The sequence below is a fragment of the Bombina bombina genome, chromosome 4 (assembly GCF_027579735.1).
Source record: "Bombina bombina isolate aBomBom1 chromosome 4, aBomBom1.pri, whole genome shotgun sequence".
Lineage (NCBI taxonomy): Eukaryota > Metazoa > Chordata > Amphibia > Anura > Bombinatoridae > Bombina > Bombina bombina.
Window position 1 is genome coordinate 46,365,296 of NC_069502.1, and position 12,522 is coordinate 46,377,817.

The 12,522-nt window shown below is 39.7% G+C and overlaps 1 protein-coding gene across 1 annotated transcript in view; it reads left to right on the plus strand.

Moving 5' to 3' along the window:
* Window positions 1-1,023: 1,023 nt before the first annotated feature.
* Window positions 1,024-12,522, plus strand: part of RAB10 (RAB10, member RAS oncogene family) — a gene marked incomplete in the record, with an annotated part of 271,938 nt that continues 260,439 nt past the window's right edge. The window contains 1 exon segment of the mRNA XM_053709475.1: window positions 1,024-1,395. Coding sequence (XP_053565450.1) covers window positions 1,269-1,395 — 127 coding nt within the window.

Genomic DNA, 12,522 nt, shown 5'->3' on the forward strand with positions numbered 1-12,522 from the left:
GCTAAAGCTGTTTAAGAGGCTACTCTATACCATAATGCAGGAAGATTATAGCCAAAATGCTATCCTGCATGAAGTAAAGCAAGAGCCAGGCCAAAAAATCCTGCCTGTCTGTAATTCCTAGTCATACCCATATGATTCCCCTAAAGGTGTATTACCAGCAATGTCACCAGGGGTCGGGGGGGGGGGGGTGTTAAATTCTTAGAAAAATAAACCAAGTAGTACTACAAAATTAAAAAAACTCTATGCTGCTCACACAGCCTGTATTACTAAATGTAAACTTTGAAGGACACGAACGTTAAGCTAAGCAGGGCTGTATGTAACAAAGTACCAGCATCTAACTATACTGGAGAGCCACAGTCCAGTCGTTTTGAATAATGTGTCTGGGTTTCAGGTGGTCTGAAACCCGGACACATGATTTGAAACCTGAAGGTGGCAACCCTACTGGGACAGAATGAACAACTGGGTGGGACACTGGGACAGCGCCTCCAAACCGGGACAATCCCAGTAAAAGTGGGACTTCTGGTAAGCCTACGAAGGTTCGCCGGAAACAGAAGTTAAAGACCGCTGTTCCATAACTTGTCCGCCTGCTCTGAGGCGGTGACAGAAATCAACCCGATCGAATGACACCCACTGCTAGAGGCCGATTGTAGGGGGCGGAATTGCACCAGCAGTTCACAAGAAAAAAACACTCCAAAAATTTGTTTAGTGTTAGGTTTTTTTTATTTTGGGGGTTTGGTGGGTGGGTTTTTTTTTTATTGTTAGAGGACTTGGTATTTTTTAGAGTTAAAAGAGCTGTTTAACTTAGGTCAATTGATCATTGATTTGTCAAATAAAAAAATATATAATTGTAATATATATAAATCTATATATATGAAGCCGATATTGTGAATAAAGTTTTGTGCTACTTTTATTAAAAAAAAAAGAAGAAAAAAAAAGCGGTGGGTGGGGCTTGAAGACGCTTGCGTTTTGGCTGTCTGAGCTCGTACACGCGGCGGGCGGGGTGGGTGACGCGCTCGCGGATACGAGCATAGTGTGTTTGAAGGCAGCTGGGGGAGGGGCCGCCATTTTGTCCGGAGCTAGAGTTTCCCGGCGAGGCCTGAGAGGTGGAGCCTGACTCAGGGAGGGAGAGACGGGACTTTGAGAGCCTGACACCGGGAGGTGGGAGAGATAACGAGTTTAACTGACGTCGGGCCCAGCAAGCAGTGTATGAGTGTCCCGTAGAGTCGCCGCAGTGACTGATAGGAGCGCAGCTCCAGCACACAGGGCCCATGGCGAAGAAGACCTACGATCTACTCTTCAAGTTGCTGCTCATCGGGGATTCCGGGGTGGGAAAGACCTGCGTGCTCTTCCGCTTCTCTGACGATGCCTTCAATACCACCTTCATCTCTACTATAGGTGAGAGGGGCGGAGAGGCTGAGACCAGGGATATGGGGGAAAGGGTGTAACCAGGGATATGGGGGAAAGGGTGTAACCAGGGATATGGGGGACAGGCTGTGACCAGGGATATGGGGGACAGGCTGTGACCAGGGATATGGGGGACAGGCTGTGACCAGGGATATGGGGGACAGGCTGTGACCAGGGATATGGGGGACAGGCTGTGACCAGGGATATGGGGGACAGGCTGTGACCAGGGATATGGGGGACAGGCTGTGACCAGGGATATGGGGGACAGGCTGTGACCAGGGATATGGGGGACAGGCTGTGACCAGGGATATGGGGGACAGGCTGTGACCAGGGATATGGGGGGCAGGCTGTGACCAGGGATATGGGGGGCAGGCTGTGACCAGGGATATGGGGGACAGGCTGTGACCAGGGATATGGGGGACAGGCTGTGACCAGGGAAATTGGGGGGCAGGCTGTGACCAGGGAAATTGGGGGACAGGCTGTGACCAGGGAAATTGGGGGACAGGCTGGAAAAGAAACGCTAGTACCTGACAGATATTAGAGGAGGAAATGGGGGCTGACAGGCTTATAGATAGGTATGACATTTATGAGTCAGAGGCCTGACACTGATCTGGATGTAGAGGTAAACTATTGTAATGGAGGGTAGTTAGATCTGGTGACATATACCTACCAGTAGGAAGCTAGTCCCTGTTACAGATCTCTAGGAGAGGGGAGCTGGTCCCGGTGACAGATGTCTAGGAGAGGGGAGTTGGTGACATACTTAGCAGGGGGCAGCTGGGCCTGGTGACATACTTAGCAGGGGGCAGCTGGGCCTGGTGACAGAGCCCTAGCAGAGCATACCTTCAGTGTCACTCTAGTAGCAGTGTCTGTTGGAGCTTTATTAGAGCAGAGCTTACTTAGTAGTGACAGTGCCTTAGGAGAGTGCTTGGCCTAGAGACAAGAGACTTAACTTTCACATTCCTTCTAATCTTAATTAATGTGGTTATTGCTTTTAATTGACTATCACTTTTGTATTTTAATGTTGCTTTCTTTCTAGTGAATGTTGCTCATCCAGAATTGTCAGCCAGAAAAAAAGTGTAACATATTTGTTAATTAGGGTGTTGCCTATTCTGACAATCTTGTTATCTTGACTGTTAGACTCTTATGTTTGCCTTATTCTCTAGAACATTTTTTTTCATCACTGATCAAGTGAAAGTCTTGGAACATTAATGCAAATTAGTGAAATGTAGTAAGGTGTTTGGCAGTCCCGAATGACTTTGCTACCTGATATTTACTATAGGCGCAATGCATCTTACACTGTGGTTGTTAAAACATCAAAAGAATGTATTGTGAAGGAGAGACATGTCTTGGTGGGTGAGTCATTTAGTGCATACCTGTTGGTATGTTGTCACCAGGCTTGTGATTTGGGCTCATGCTACAGGTTTATTTAGCTGCTGTGCCTGACAGCAGTGGAAATGAGCTCCATACACTTATGTTTGCTTTCCTGAGGAATTGCTTTAGGACACCCTTGAAATGTTTTTGAATGAAGTATCAAATCTAATGTATTTTTATATGCAAATGCCTACCTATGTTGTTTATGAACGTGTACACAAGTTAGGGACCAGTAAGAATATTGTTGAGTCAGCTACACACACTTTCAGTTTCCAAGTCATGATTTTAATGTACTGTAGTTCTGGGCTTGTCTAACTCATGCCAGGCCCAGAGGCAGGACTCTCACTTTCTGCGATGAGAATTTTTTTTAGTGAAATGTTTCTGCAGGTCATTTTTAAATTCAATTTTAAATTAGGCAGTTATACTAAAGCACCAGTACAATTGCAAATATACACAATGGTTAGTACAGCAACTCATGAGTATAGTGCACGTGAAGACAGGGTCCTGCCAAGTCCCCCCAATTCCAATGATAGATATATATTTGTCCACAGCGCTGTGTCTTTCAAATTACTTTATTCTCTGTACATTACAGGTTTACAAACAGCTGTTTGTATACCTGTAATGTACAGAGAATAAAGTAATTTGAAAGACACATTGCTGTGGACAAATATATATCTATCAGTACAATTGCAAATGTGTTGGTTAACTGGGGAATAAAGCCATTTTTAAAGTTTTAGAATATATTGTAGTAGTTAAAAATTGCATTGCAAATTAGCTGCAGACAAAAAAAGAAATTGTAATATGTCTTTTGAGTAAATTTGTTTCCTTTTCTCTTCGTTTAACATAGAAGTGTAGTATTAAAAAAGGTGCATACGAAGGTCTTACATTCAGAAAAAAACAGTTTTGCAGACTGGGAAAAGCTAGGGGCGGGTTTGACAATAATCCCTGAGAGCCAGTCAACAATCAAAGCACTACTGCATATTTGACTGTTCACTTCAAACAGCACTTTGCTCTGATTACACCGTGTTAAGGAAAACTTACACAGTGCAGCAAGAGCACAGCTTTGTTTGAAAAGAACAGCCTAATGTGGAGCAGTGCTGCAAAGTTAAAGCGCTAACAGTTCCTGCATGTGTCCTGTTCTTTCTGCAGACATGCTGCATTTTCGCGATGACATCTCAGATCACTATATGTTCTGCCTTGGGGATGCCAGGTACCCCATGCGTCTTAAAGTGAATGTAAATTTTGATGCTAAAGTGCCCGTTTTTTAAAAATTAGATTAAAACAGGGGCACTTTTAATGAATCAAAATTTACATTTCCCTCGTGTTGTGAAAAAATACTCAACATGACAGCCGCTCCAGCTTCCTCCGCCCGTCACAGAGCCTCTTCCTGGGTCTAAAAAAGGAATCTGGCTTCCTCCAATCACAGCGTTGAATCAGACATTGATTCCCCCGGGGGGAAGCTGTGATTGGAGGTTGACCCATCCATCATTTCTGACGTCAGAAATGGCTTGCAATGACCGGGGGATACTGGAGCGGCTGTCAAGTTTAAAAGGTAAGTATTTAACAAGTAAAATGTAAATTTTGATGAATTAAAGTGCCCCTGTTTTAAATCGTATTTTTAAAAACCGGGCACTTTTGCATCAAAACTTAAATTCACTTTTAAGTCAGGCCTTGGCTCCCTTGTTTAGTGTCCCCAAGACACCCATAGGTGCTACCCAATTACTTGTGACTGTATCCTTTCTAGGTGTATATATGGCTCATCAAACCCAGGAGCTAGGGAGCCACTGGTTCCTTGAATTTTACCCCTGGCTCCTAACATTTTGGTTTATGAGATATATCTATAATCTATCTCTATCTGGCTCCTAAATTGTAAACAGATTTGTCAACCTGTGTATGTATTTACAAGGTTGACAAATATGTGTGTGTAACTCTTAGGGATGGCCAGTACGTTTCTGGCTCCTAGGTTTTACATTTTAATTTAATAGCATGGTATAAGCAAAAAGTAATGTGTTAGTAGCCGAATCTGCCAAGATTTTTAAAACTTTTACATTATAGAACATTAAATTGTGTTTAAGGCCTATATGCAAATTACATGCTTTAAAAGCATTTCAAGCTGTTATAGATTATTTTTGAAACTAGAGAGGGTGGGTCAAGAAACATTTTTTTTTTTTACACTCAAGGTATTCTATATATTGCATTTTTTTTACTACATATAATTAAAACAAAATCTCATATTTCATATCCCTTTTAAAACCTTGTGTAATATTAAGCTTTATTTATAAAGTGCCAACATATTACTCAGCGATGGCCATGGGTGCAGATACAAGTAAAACAATGATACGATACTTGTAAGGGACAAATTGAGGTCCCTATTACCGTAGGAACTTACAATCTAGAAGGGCAGGAGGATGAAAAAGAGGTGTGCTTGTATAAACTATACAATATGTCACAAAAAACTTAATCTCAAATTTAAATTTGCTGGAAGTTTTCATGAGCAATCTGGAATTTTGTGTGGCTTAATTTGATTGGTTTCCCCTATGTTGTTGGTCTTGCTCAGCCCTAACCTCTAGGATGTAAGACTCATGGAGAATATTTGTAGACAAGGGCGGATATATAGGAGTTGTGCAGTATTTGCCTGTCTGAGGGTGTCACAAAGTGTGATGATAAAACACAGGACAGCCTCGGCACCATGGCTCTTAACATTTTATTTCTGTCTCTTAAAGGGATATGACGCCCCAAAATGTTTATTTTTTTATAAAAGTTTCCAATTTACTTCTATTATCAAATTTGCTTAATTCTCATGTTGTTGTTCTTTGTTGAACAGATGCCTAGATAGGCATCTGGAGCACTGCATTGCAGGATAGTGCTGCCATCTAGTGTCCTTGCAAAAGTACTGCCATATATTGCTTCAGACCTGTGCAGGCCCCTGAGCGTACATCCCTGCTTTTCTTTTTATATATTATTTATTGCCCCATGACAGTTGGTAAAGTACTTGCCATACACTAAAGCATGACAAAACCATTCGCCAGGGAGCCACTGGCTCCTAGATCTTTACTTTTTTATTATTCTCCATATATTATATTCAAATACCACTTACTGGCTCCTACATTTTACTCCTAGATCTTTATTATTCTCCATATATTATATACAAATACCACTTACTGGCACCTACATTTTACTCCTAGATCTGTACTTTTATTATTCTCCATATATTATATACAAATACCACTTACTGGCTCCTACATTTTACTCCTAGATCTTTACTTTTTTATTATTCTCCATATATTATATACAAATACCACTTACTGGCTCCAACATTTTACTCCTAGATCTTTATTATTCTCCATATATTATATACAAATACCACTTACTGGCACCTACATTTTACTCCTAGATCTGTACTTTTATTATTCTCCATATATTATATACAAATACCACTTACTGGCTCCTACATTTTACTCCTAGATCTGTACTTTTTTATTATTCTCCATATATTATATACAAATACCACTTACTGGCTCCTACATTTTACTCCTATATCTTTACTTTTATTATTCTCCATATATTATATACAAATACCACTTACTGGCTCCTGCATTTTACTCCTAGATCTTTATTATTCTCCATATATTATATACAAATACCACTTACTGGCTCCTACATTTTACTCCTAGATCTTTACTTTTATTATTCTCCATATATTATATACAAATACCACTTACTGGCTCCTACATTTTACTCCTAGATCTGTACTTTTATTATTCTCCATATATTATATACAAATACCACTTACTGGCTCCTACATTTTACTCCTAGATCTTTACTTTTATTATTAGTCTCCATATATTATATACAAATACCACTTACTGGCTCCTACATTTTACTCCTAGATCTTTACTTTTTTATTATTCTCCATATATTATATACAAATACCACTTACTGGCTCCTACATTTTACTCCTAGATCTTTACTTTTATTATTCTCCATATATTATATACAAATACCACTTACTGACTCCTACATTTTACTCCTAGATCTTTACTTTTATTACAGGGAGTGCAGAATTATTAGGCAAGTTGTATTTTTGAGGATTAATTTTATTATTGAACAACAACCATGTTCTCAATGAACCCAAAAAACTCATTAATATCAAAGCTGAATAGTTTTGGAAGTAGTTTTTAGTTTGTTTTTAGTTATAGCTATTTTAGGGGGATATCTGTGTGTGCAGGTGACTATTACTGTGCATAATTATTAGGCAACTTAACAAAAAACAAATATATACCCAGTTCAATTATTTTTACCAGTGAAACCAATATAACATCTCAACATTCACAAATATACATTTCTGACATTCAAAAACAAAACAAAAACAAATCAGTGACCAATATAGCCACCTTTCTTTGCAAGGACACTCAAAAGCCTGCCATCCATGGATTCTGTCAGTGTTTTGATCTGTTCACCATCAACATTGCGTGCAGCAGCAACCACAGACTCCCAGACACTGTTCAGAGAGGTGTACTGTTTTTCCTCCTTGTAAATCTCACATTTGATGATGGACCACAGGTTCTCAATGGGGTTCAGATCAGGTGAACAAGGAGGCCATGTCATTAGATTTTCTTCTTATACCCTTTCTTGCCAGCCACGCTGTGGAGTACTTGGACGCGTGTGATGGAGCATTGTCCTGCATGAAAATCATGTTTTTCTTGAAGGATGCAGACTTCTTCCTGTACCACTGCTTGAAGAAGGTGTCTTCCAGAAACTGGCAGTAGGACTGGGAGTTGAGCTTGACTCCATCCTCAACCCGAAAAGGCCCCACAAGCTCATCTTTGATGATACCAGCCCAAACCAGTACTCCACCTCCACCTTGCTGGCGTCTGAGTCGGACTGGAGCTCTCTGCCCTTTACCAATCCAGCCACGGGCCCATCCATCTGGCCCATCAAGACTCACTCTCATTTCATCAGTCCATAAAACCTTAGAAAAATCAGTCTTGAGATATTTCTTGGCCCAGTCTTGACGTTTCAGCTTGTGTGTCTTGTTCAGTGGTGGTCGTCTTTCAGCCTTTCTTACCTTGGCCATGTCTCTGAGTATTGCACACCTTGTGCTTTTGGGCACTCCAGTGATGTTGCAGCTCTGAAATATGGCCAAACTGGTGGCAAGTGGCATATTGGCAGCTGCACGCTTGACTTTTCTCAGTTCATGGGCAGTTATTTTGCGCCTTGATTTTTCCACACGCTTCTTGCGACCCTGTTGACTATTTTGAATGATACGCTTGATTGTTCGATGATCACGCTTCAGAAGCTTTGCAATTTTAAGAGTGCTGCATCCCTCTGCAAGATATCTCACTATTTTTTTACTTTTCTGAGCCTGTCAAGTCCTTCTTTTGACCCATTTTGCCAAAGGAAAGGAAGTTGCCTGATAATTATGCACACCTGATGTAGGGTGTTGATGTCATTAGACCACACCCCTTCTCATTACAGAGATGCACATCACCTAATATGCTTAATTGGTAGTAGGCTTTCGAGCCTATACAGCTTGGAGTAAGACAACATGCATAAAGAGGATGATGTGGTCAAAATACTAATTTGCCTAATAATTCTGCACTCCCTGTATTATTCTCCATATATTATATACAAATACCAATTACTGGCTCCTACGTTTTACTCCTAGATCTGTACTTTTATTATTCTCCATATATTATATACGAATACCACTTACTGGCTCCTACGTTTTACTCCTAGATCAGTGCTTGACAAATATGTTCAAAAATTAGGAGCCAGTAAGAATATTTAAGAGCCAGGCATATTTTTAGGAGCCAGACAGTTGGATTTGTATATAGATATATGGAGAATAACCCAAAAAGTTAGGAGCCAGTGGCTCCCAGGCTCCTGGGTTTGTAGAGCCCTGTCCTAGATCTTTACTTTATTATTCTCCATATATTATATACAAATACCACTTACTGCCTCCTACATTTTAAACAGATTTTCGGCCCCTGCATGGGGCAAGCTAAAGTTTTGTACCAATTTTGACAGCAGTACTAGAGGATAGGGTTTGCAGGCTTGGGCAGTGTGTAATTAGGTTCCTGGTGTGTTGTTTTTCCGTCTGTAAACGGGAGTCGCTTAGTGTTCCTATTGAAGCGATATCTGACAAATAGAACAAAGTACAGAATTGAACACTGCATGTAAAGGTTATCTTTAATGGAACATTCAGAGTATGGCCTCAAACATCTGGAAATGTTTATACTTTGTTGTTCGATTGCTACACACTTTTAGACATAGTTTCCATTAAGGAGGTAAATTGTGGAAACTCGTGATAAATACATTTATCTCCATTAAAGTCTATGGACTACCAGTTTCTACACTTTACCACCTCAATGGAAACTAGGCCTTAATTTGCTTTGTTCTTTAATCTTCATGTGTTAAATATGCAATAAACTCAAAATGTAATTGCCCCATGGAATGTTTAATTAGGTGTAGTAAGCTTAGAAATCTGCTTTTCATTAATTTACTTGTTTTGTGTAATTTAATTCTGAACATTGTGTTTTTTTTCACTAGCCAGAGATGATACAGGGCATTCTGCTGGCTTCTGAAACATGTGTTTAATGTCACATGATGTAAACAATACTCAAGGCTTTTTAATAGGTGTGTCACTGGACTGCAAAGCAATGCCATTTGTGATAAAATTACTATTAAAATCAGTGTTCTCCAGCCGGGTGGCATTGTGAAGTAATACTTTTCAATATTATATAATTTTCTGTTATTTATAAACGGTACAGGAGCTATTCAAAGCACAAATTAAAGGGATATTCCGGTCAAAATTTAAATGCACATAGATGAATTACATCTTTGAATAGAAACATAATTGCAATATACACTGTTTTAGTGTTAACATTTTTCCCTGCACGTGTATGTGAAGCATAGCTAGATATTCTCAGTACACCAGTATTTTAAATACTGCACTGCTCCAAGTTCTAGTGGGGCTTATATAGTGTCAGCTCTCTAAGCAAGTGCTGTGTTTAAAATGCTGGTGCACACTTTTTAAAGCTATAGCTTTTATTAGAAGCATTTTTTGCTAATACATGTATATTATGAAGATGCTTCTATCCAAAACCGAAATGCATCCTTGTAGATTCCAATTTTGGCTGGAATATCCCTTTAATTGCATAATTTAACATGCAATGATTTATTGATAATTTGTGCAACAAACATTTAAAACATTTAATATTAGTTAACTGTAGCTTAAATATTAGCTGTGTGGTCAGTGAAACCAGCCGGGGGGTGTCCCTCTAAATAGGCCTTGGAAGAACACTGAACATTATTTTAAAATGCTTTTTTGTATACATATAGATTGCAATGGTATTCTCTATATGTGCATACTACATGTCGGCAATTTAGACACTAATAGGTCTGCATCCAAAATGATTATTGTACAAGCATTTCATCTGTCATCTTGCTTGCTTCTCTAGCTAATACAGTGATCATTTGTCACAGAGATTGAAAAGGATAATCTGCATATAAATATATTGCTTCCTAGTTTTACGGATTCAAGGCCTAGATGAGTCCAAAGAAGCCAGATTATCTGCACCATTTACATATTAAAGGGACAGTCTACTCCAGAATTGTTTAAATTGATAGATAATCCCTTTATTACCCATTCCCCAGTTTTGCACAACCAAGTTATATTAAAGGGACAGTCTACCATAGAATTGTTATTGTTTTAAAAGATAGATGATCCCTTTATTACCCATTCCCCAGTTTTGCACAACCTACACAGTTATATTAATATACTTTTTACCTCCGATTACCTTGTATCTAGGAACCTTCTTCCAGCCCCCTGATCACATGACTGTGACTGTTTATTATCTATTGTCTTAAATTTAGCATTGTTTTGTGCTAACTCTTAAATAACCCCCTGTGCCTGAACACAGTGTTATCTATATGGCCCACATGTACTTTCTGTCTCTTTGTGTTGAAAAGAGATTTAAAAAGCATGTGATAAGAGGCAGCCCTCAAAGGCTTAGAAATTAGCATATGAGCCTACCTATGTTTAGTTTAAACTAAGAATACCAAGAGAAAAAAGCAAATTTGATGATAAAAGTAAATTGGAAAGATTATTAAAATTAAGTCCTATCTGAATAATGAAAGTTTAATTTATACTAGACTGTCCCTTTAATATATTTTTTTACTTCTATGATTACCTTGTATCCAAGCCTCTTCTTAGCTAATGATTTGCATTTTAGCCAATTAGTGCAGTGTCATGCACAACTCCACGGAAGGGAGAGAGCACAATGTTATCTATATGGCCCACATGGATTAGTAGTCTCTTGTTGTGATAAGAGGCTGTAGTGGCTTATAAACCGGCAGAAATGTAGAGGTTTAAATGGTATAAAGTATATTACTATATGCAATGTTGGTTGTGCAAAGCTGCTGAATCGGTAGTAAAGGCGTTGTCTATCATTTTAAACTAACAATTTTAGTGTAGACTGTCCCTTTAATATTTGTAATGCCCGTGTTGGATATGAATTGTAACATACAGACTATAGAAGGTGGGGCATAAACAAGACACCAAAAAGACCTCTGAGGCATGGAGGGAGATGTGATCATGCCTTAAAAATAACCTGACTGTTGCCACATGTACGTGCTGGGGCCTGTTACTGGAGCCTGCCCACACGAGCTGTTGCTTAATAATGCAGTGCTGCCTGCCAGTTCTAGAGTTTACTTCTCTAGCACCTGTTTAGTAAAGGTGTTGTGTGCTATTCATGTACCTGCCAGGTCTAGACTTTACTTCTCTAGCGCCTGTTTAGTAAAGGTGTTGTGTGCTATTCATGTACCTGCCAGGTCTAGACTTTACTTCTCTAGCGCCTGTTTAGTAAAGGTGTTGTGTGCTATTCATGTACCTGCCAGGTCTAGACTTTACTTCTCTAGCGCCTGTTTAGTAAAGGTGTTGTGTGCTATTCATGTACCTGCCAGGTCTAGACTTTACTTCTCTAGCGCCTGTTTAGTAAAGGTGTTGTGTGCTATTCATGTACCTGCCAGGTCTAGACTTTACTTCTCTAGCGCCTGTTTAGTAAAGGTGTTGTGTGCTATTCATGTACCTGCCAGGTCTAGAGTTTACTTCTCTAGCGCCTGTTTAGTAAAGGTGTTGTGTGCTATTCATGTACCTGCCAGGTCTAGAGTTTACTTCTCTAGCGCCTGTTTAGTAAAGGTGTTGTGTGCTATTCATGTACCTGCCAGGTCTAGAGTTTACTTCTCTAGCGCCTGTTTAGTAAAGGTGTTGTGTGCTATTCATGTACCTGCCAGGTCTAGACTTTACTTCTCTAGCGCCTGTTTAGTAAAGGTGTTGTGTGCTATTCATGTACCTGCCAGGTCTAGACTTTACTTCTCTAGCGCCTGTTTAGTAAAGGTGTTGTGTGCTATTCATGTACCTGCCAGGTCTAGAGTTTACTTCTCTAGCGCCTGTTTAGTAAATGTGTTGTGTGCTATTCATGTACCTGCCAGGTCTAGACTTTACTTCTCTAGCGCCTGTTTAGTAAAGGTGTTGTGTGCTATTCATGTACCTGCCAGGTCTAGAGTTTACTTCTCTAGCGCCTGTTTAGTAAAGGTGTTGTGTGCTATTCATGTACCTGCCAGGTCTAGAGTTTACTTCTCTAGCGCCTGTTTAGTAAAGGTGTTGTGTGCTATTCATGTACCTGCCAGGTCTAGAGTTTACTTCTCTAGCGCCTGTTTAGTAAAGGTGTTGTGTGCTATTCA